The sequence below is a fragment of the Bison bison genome, unplaced genomic scaffold (assembly GCF_000754665.1).
Source record: "Bison bison bison isolate TAMUID 2011002044 unplaced genomic scaffold, Bison_UMD1.0 scf7180017862984, whole genome shotgun sequence".
NCBI lineage: Eukaryota > Metazoa > Chordata > Mammalia > Artiodactyla > Bovidae > Bison > Bison bison.
The window spans coordinates 914,476-922,070 of NW_011493556.1; the positions used below are offsets into that span (position 1 = coordinate 914,476).

At 40.3% G+C, this 7,595-nt stretch overlaps 1 protein-coding gene across 2 annotated transcripts in view; it reads left to right on the forward strand.

Moving 5' to 3' along the window:
- NELL2 (NEL-like 2 (chicken)) overlaps positions 1-7,595 on the forward strand; it is a 389,871-nt gene that overhangs the window by 212,662 nt on the left and 169,614 nt on the right. For both annotated transcript variants that reach the window (XM_010833122.1, XM_010833121.1), the window contains one exon: positions 6,945-7,070. In XM_010833122.1, coding sequence (XP_010831424.1) covers positions 6,945-7,070 — 126 coding nt within the window. The remainder of the gene's footprint in view (positions 1-6,944; positions 7,071-7,595) is intronic.

A 7,595-nucleotide genomic window follows, 5' to 3' on the forward strand; every position in this document is an offset into this window, starting at 1 on the left:
AATTTTCCACAGTTTATGGTGATCCACACAGTCAAAGGCTTTGGCATGGTCAATAAAGCAGAAATAGATGTTTTTCTGGAACTCTCTTGCTTTTTCTATGATCCAGCAGATGTTGGCAATTTGATCTCTGGTTCCTCTGCCTTTTCTAAAACCAGCTTGAACATCTGGAAATTCCTAGTTCACGTATTGCTGAAGCCTGACTTGGAGAATTTTGAGCATTACTTTACTAGCATGTGAGATGAGTGCAATTGTGCGGTAGTTTGAACATTCTTTGGTATTTCCTTTTTTTGGGATTGAAATGAAAACTGACCTTTTCCAGTCCTGTGGCCACTGCTGAGTTTTCCAAATTTGCTGGCATATTGAGTGCAGCACTTTCACAGCATCATCTTTCAGGATTTGGAATAGCTCAACTGGAATTCTGTCACCTCCACTAACTTTGTTCGTAGTGGTGCTTCCTAAGGCCCACTTGACTTCACATTCCAGGATGCCTGTCTCTAGGTGAGCACACCATCGTGATTATCTGAATCCTGAAGATCTTTTTTGTATAGTTCTTCTGTGTATTCTTACCACCTCTTCTTAATATCTTCTGCTTTTGTCAGGTCCATACCATTTCTGTCCTTTATTGAGCTCATCTTTGCATGAAATGTTCCCTTGGTATCTCTAATTTTCTTGAAGAGATCTCTAGTCTTTCCCATTCCATTGTTTTCCTCTATTTCTTTGCATTGATTGCTGAGGGGGTAGGGAATAGTTATAAAATTATTTATGTCACTAAATATAAATTCCTAAATGTGGTCTAAATTAATTGATTCTCAGAACATATAAACACTGTTTTAAAAATAGTTACTCCTTATTAAATACACTTTGTATATGTTTCTGATATGTATCACCTCATAACATTATAATTTAAGTGTTATTTCTCCAGTTAGAATTTGTCTTTTTTTGCCTCATGCAATAAATGGACCTCTCAGTGAAGAACAGAAAAGCCTGGTGTGCTGTAGTCTATGGGGCTGCAAAGAGTCAGACAGGACTTAGTGACTGAGGAGAAACTTTGCTCCCTCAGAGAAGCAGAGTTAAAGTCCTTTGGTACAGCTGAGCACATTAATAATCCCATATGACTCCTATTATGATCCTAAAACTCTGGAAGCAAATGAATTTTCATCATATTACCCAGGGTGCTTGCAATTTGGTTTTTTTAGACTGTAATTGAACATGATACTTTTCTTATTCATGCATGTGTGCTAAGTCGCTTCAGTTGTGTCTGACTCTTTGAGACCCTGTCTGTAGCCCGCCAGGTTCCTCTGTCCATGGAATTCTCCAGGTATTGGAATGGGTTGCCATGCACTTCTCCGGGGGATCATCCCGACTCAGGAGAACCCAGGTCTGAGGTCTCCTGCATTGGTAGGCATGTTCTTTACCACTAGCACCCTCTGGGAAGCCCTACTTTCCTTATAGACCAGTGCAAACATATAGAAGTAGCAGGGGTAGATAGTGCTCCATGCGTGCTTGAGATGAATGCATATTCTAATTTTTTTGTAGTGTCCTGTAAACATGGATTAACTCCAATTAGTGTATTGTGTCATTTAGGACCTCTCTTACCTAAACATTTTCTGTCTGAAAGATCTGGCCATTGATATCAGTGAGGCATTAAGTTCTCCTACTATTATTGTATTCCTCTTAATTTTTCCCTTTACGTCTGTTTATGTATTTAGGTACTCCTATATTGGGTGCCTGTATGTTAATGAATGTAATATCCTCTTCTTGTATTGATTCTTTTATTATATAATGTCCTTCTTTACCTTTCTTTATGGACTTTTTTAAAAAGTCTATGTCCTCTGAGATGAGTATTGCCACCCCCGCTTTTTTGTCATTTCCACTTGTATGAAATATCTTTTTCCATCCCCTGACTTTCAATCAATGTGTCTTTCGCCCTGAAGTGAGTCTCTCATAGGCAGCATGTTGTAGATTCTTGTTTTTTTAATCTAATCTGCCACTCTGTATCTTTTGTTAGGCACATTTAGTCCATTGATATTTAAAGTAAAGTACTTATTTCCATCTTAAACCCTATTTTCCAGGTCCAAAAGGATGTCAGCCACATCCTTTTTCAGGCTGTGTTGGCCATTATCCCTTTGATAGGGGTTACAACTGGTGTTGCAGTATCCAGAGAGTGCACTGATGTGTTGGACAAGGCCTCTTTACTCTGTGGTGGTTGCAGCCCTGTCAGGGGCCGGATCTGCTCCCCAGTTTTTGGACTAGAAGCCCTGAGAGTCAAGTTCAATAAGGCTCTGTTGCCCTTAAATGTTTGCTCTGTCCCAAAGGATGTGACTAGTGAAGTAAGAGACTCAGTGAACCTATGTGCTGCCCATGTAGGCATCCATGGTTTTGCCCAGAAGTAGCCCAAGGTTGCATCCCTTTCTCCGCTTTTTGCCCCAGACCTGGTTCTAGGCTGTGGTGTGGAGTGGGTTGGGGCTGGGGAATAGGATGCTCTGGCTGCAGGATTCAAGGTGGTTACGCTGCTTCCTGGAGTCTTGACTGCCTCTGTGGCAGACCTCTCCCAGGTCCTGTGTGCCCCAGATCTGGCTGCAAACTGTATGATGATATGGGTGGAACCAGAAGGCTCTGTCTGGAAATGAGGCGGCTATATACTCTTCCCCAGGGGCTGTCCACTCAAGACATGCATTTATCTGGCACCACCTGACAAAGTCCACTGCAACCAGACCTCTGCTCACCCAATGAGCTCTTATGATGGGCTTCAAGGCCAGACTTGCCCCCTTCATATGTGAGCCCACAGTGCGCCACGACTGGACCCAGCTCCATCTGTATGAGCACTGATGATGGCTCCAATGCCAGTCCCACACCTGCCACGTGCGTGCTGTGCTGACAGTGGGCTTCAAGGTTCGACCTGAACCACTCCCCAGGACCCCTGGGCTGTCTCCGTGCAGCTAGGCTGAGTTCCCTCCAAGTGCCCTTCTGACTTGGATATAACACCTAGTCATGGAGTGCTAGCAGCCCTGCCTGGCACACATTTCAGGTGTTTGGGACTGTGGTGAGGGGGCAGCCGTCTGTTCTGTCTCTCTCCTCCATGATTACTAGCAAGCCAGCATGCACACACTCCTCATGAGCAAAGTCCAGGCCCTTCTAGTGCCAGCTGACCTCTTAGGTGGAAAGGGATCCTCCAGGACAAGGGGCTACATGTGGACTTTCTCTTCTTTACAGATCCTTCTCAGAGATGCCAATACTGTCCTAATGCCTTTTTATTTTTCTTTTCTGTCCAACCTCATTATGTGGAGAGCTTTCCTGCAGCTTTGGTTGTATAAGAGATCTTCTTCAGTTTCTAGTTGACTCTCTGTGAAAATTCCTGTATATGGATGTATTTTTAATGTGTTTGTTGGAGGAGGTTAACCTCATGTCCTGCTACTTTGCCATCATGGTCCTTCCGAGTGATCCTTAACTCTGATTATGCATTAAACAAGGGGTTATCAAACTATGGCCTGTGGGCCAAATCTTATTCACCTTCCTATTTTATAAATAAAGCTTTATTGGAACATTGTCAGGCTCATTCATTTACATATTGTCTATGGTTGCCTTCACTGCAACAACAGGAGTTAAGTAGTTGCAATAGAGAGCATATGGACACCCAAAGCCTAAAATATTTACTGTCTGGTTCTTTACTGAAAAATTCTGCTGAAAAATTTAATTTTACATTAAATTCTTCAAAGAGAAGATTAAAAATAATATTATGTGTGTGTTCCATTACAGATAATTAAATAAGAATTTGGAGTGAGAGTTAGGAAGTCAGCACAAAAACTAATGGTTTTTAAAAGCATCTCAGTTAAGTATAATGTGTAGCCAGAGTTAAGAAACACAAATACATGATCTCTGCCCTTCAGTAGTATATTTGACTTACTGGAAAAAAGAAGCCTACAAAAATTAATAAAGGTAAAGTGGATATGTCTTTAATGAAAACATTCACAAAGTTCCAAGGGAGTATTACATAGGGAACATTTTACTTCATTAGGGAAGTTTTCACAGAGAGTTAAACAGATTCTTGAAGGTTCAATTGATTGGTAGACAAGACCCACTGAGGTGGTGATAGGGAGAGAAGGAGACTAGAGAATGACATATGCAAAAGCACCTAAATATGAAAAAGAAAAAAAAAAAAAAGAAAGAGCATTGGCCCCTTCAAGAAATGACCAAAAGCTCAGTGTGGCCAGAGCACTGAGAATGAATAAAGAGTGAGGTCATAGAATGTAAAGTCAGGAAAATAATGGCCAAACTGGAAAGGGCTTTGTATGCTGCTTGTAATTTACTGTGTTGACTTTCATTTAGAAGTTGAATGGAAAATTGAGTCTCTCTAAACTTCAGTTTTTTCATCTGTAAAATAAGTAGTTAGCCCAGATGATTGCCAGTGGTCCTCTAGCTCTAAAATATAGCTGCCTGAGAGACTCTGTCAGCTGCTTCTTTTGACACTCTCAGGAAGTATAGTTGAGTTTATATGAATGGCATGACTTTTGTGTAGTATGGGGTCATCTAGTTCTCTCCTATAATTGATGCATTTCTTTTAATAGTACAGATGAGGTCAGTGTTACTTTGTGGCTTCACCACAAGGATTTGAGAAAGTAGACTTCTAGAGGAGAAGCACCTTGCCTGGTCAATGCATTAAGGCCCTTAATAAAGAGTGCTACATAATGATAAAATACCTGTAAAATGCTTTATGTTCCATGCAGAGAGAAACTATAAAATGGGGACAGTTTTATTGTTAAAATTCATATTCTTCCCAATTAGTACTAGTGCTTATTATGACTTTGCACTCGCAAGTTTCTTCACTCAAAACTTGGAGTATGACAAGGTCCTACTGTATAGCACAGGAAACTCTGCTCAGTGTTATGTGGCAACCTGGATTGAAGGGGGTCTGGTGGAGAATGGATATGTATATGAATGGCTGAGCCCCTCTGCTGTCCCCTTGAAACTATACAACATTGTTAATCAGCTATACTCCAATATAAAATTAAATGTTTTAAAGAAATGTCACTTCATGTGGTAGTGATGCCGTAACAATGTATAAAATTGCACAGAGTGGAGAGAGAGAAAACAGGTCAGGAACAGACCCCAGGAGGCACCAGCATTCACCTGGCAGGTAGAGGAAGAAGAGCTCCTTGGAGTCAGAGAAAGAATAATCAGAAGTATACATGAAATATGCAGTGAGATATGGCAGGATCCAAGGGACCAGAGTCCCTGGCAGGAGGTTATGACCAGCAAAGTATACCTGTGAACTAGACTAAGACGTTTCTTTCATTATAATACAGATTAAGAAAGCTTGTGGTTGGAGCAGTTCAAAAGACCTATGTTCACATGCTTTGATCTGCCAATTAATTATCTCTATGACTTAAGGAAAGTCCTTTAACCTTTCTGTGCCTCAAATCTCTCATCTGAAAAATGGAGATAATAGTTAAGCTCATTCTACCTACCTCAATAGGTTATTTGAGTTCTTTGAGGAAATACATGTGAAATCCAGCCTATTGTGAACTAAACAGCATGTATGCATATAGTTATTTCTTATTTTTGATAGACAGTGATTGCTAATAAATGCTTGAAACTTAATGGTCTATGTGAAAGGGAGTGAAAGTTGATCAATGGTGTCCGACTCTTTGCGACCCCATGGGCTATATACTGTCCATGGAATTCTCCAGATCAGAATACTGGAGTAGGTAGCTGTTCCCTTCTCCAGGGGATCTTCCCAACCCAGGAGTCAAATCCAGGTCTCCCGCATTGCAGGCAGATTTTTTACCAGCTGAGCCACATGAGAAAAGCATAAATACTCCACTTTAATAAAGCTCTTTAAGTTGTAAAGAGTTTCTCAGATCAGTGAAGCATTATTTTTCCCAAGAACTCATAAGTCCTCTCTCACACAAGCATGTGGGGCTTCCCCCAACATCCTAGCAGCAACAGTGCTGGGCTGAGATTCAGAGGCCTTGCCCACCATCTTGTGCCATTCTTTGTTGTCAGCGTGCCACCCTCTCTGTGATTCTTTGATCTACTTCCCTTTTAGTAGGGAGGTCTACTTCCCTTCTAGATGGGAGATCCTTGAAGACACAGCATACCTTACCCATGCCCTTCTGTTTTCATCAATAAACCCCAGAACAATGCTTGGAACAAGGAAAGGGGAACATAAATATTCACTGAAAGAGGGGATAAATGAATAGTGGCCTCTAGCCTTAGCCTTCACCTCATTATAAGAGAACAAAATTAGATTATTAGTTTGCACTAAATCCTTAGAGCATTAATAGTTTCTTCAGACACATTAAGCAATACCAAGAAAACAATACTTAGAATATGAATTACTATGAAAGTTCTTCAATATGTTATCTTATTTTGCTGTTTTACAGCTTCTTATTTATATCAGGCTCTACACTGTAATTTCATCTCTGTTCAACACTTACTGGGATAGCTATATCTCTAATAAACTACATGTTGTTGGTTTCATATCTTTAAGTGAAGATTTTCAAGTTCTGGTGTTTATTGAATATTTTATTTACCTCTTTCAGGGCCTCCCCAAGTGTACAGAATAGCCAGTGAATCAAAAAATAATATATGGTATGCTCAGTGATTGAAGCTTCTAAGACCCTAAGGCAGCCCAGTCTCTGTGTTCTGATTCATTTTATCATTCTATCTAGGTAGATGAATGGGCTGGATATTTTGAAATATATTTTAGAATGATGCAAGTTAGAATAAAAAGATATATTTTAAACTCCAACAAGAGCTGTTAGGAAAAAATATTATAGTTTTTGTCATTTCAACATCAAAGGTTTCTATTAAAAGAGATACTTTGACTACATTTTAAAAATTCTTCTCAATTAGTGACTTTTGCCCTCTCCCCACCAAAGAAAATTGTAGAAAAACTGTAATATTGGCCATGGTTGACCTCTTGCCCTGCTTTTTCTTCGCAGACATTGATGAGTGTGCCGAAGGGCGCCATTACTGTCGTGAGAACACGATGTGTGTCAACACCCCGGGGTCCTTCATGTGCATCTGCAAAACTGGATACATCAGAATCGATGACTATTCATGCACAGGTAAACAGTGGCTATTTGTGAAATAAATTACCTCTATGCCTTAAATTTACTTTTAAAAGTTTCTTCTAACTCAAGTATTTGGAGAAGCATGCCGTAAATACCAACTTACAACAAAACAAGTCATAAGTAAAAGCATATCTTCTTGATTTGATAGTTAATTCTGAATCTGTTCTAAGGAAATAACTATCTCCTTGCTCTGGATAAGAAATTCCTATTAGAAATATAAAGATAAACTGAAGAATAAAGTCAGTAATATATAATTGTATACTTAAATAGTATTTATTAGTTCAGTTCACTTCAGTTCAGTCACTCAGTCGTGTTCGACCTTTTGCGACCCCATGAATCGCAGCACGCCAGGCCTCCCTGTCCATCACCAACTCCCGGAGTTCACTCAGACTCACGTCCATCAAGTCAGTGATGCCATCCAGCCATCTCATCCTCTGTCGTCCCCTTCTCCTCCTGCCCCCAATCCCTCCCAGCATCAGAGTCTTTTCCAATGAGACAACTCTTCACATGAGGTGGCCA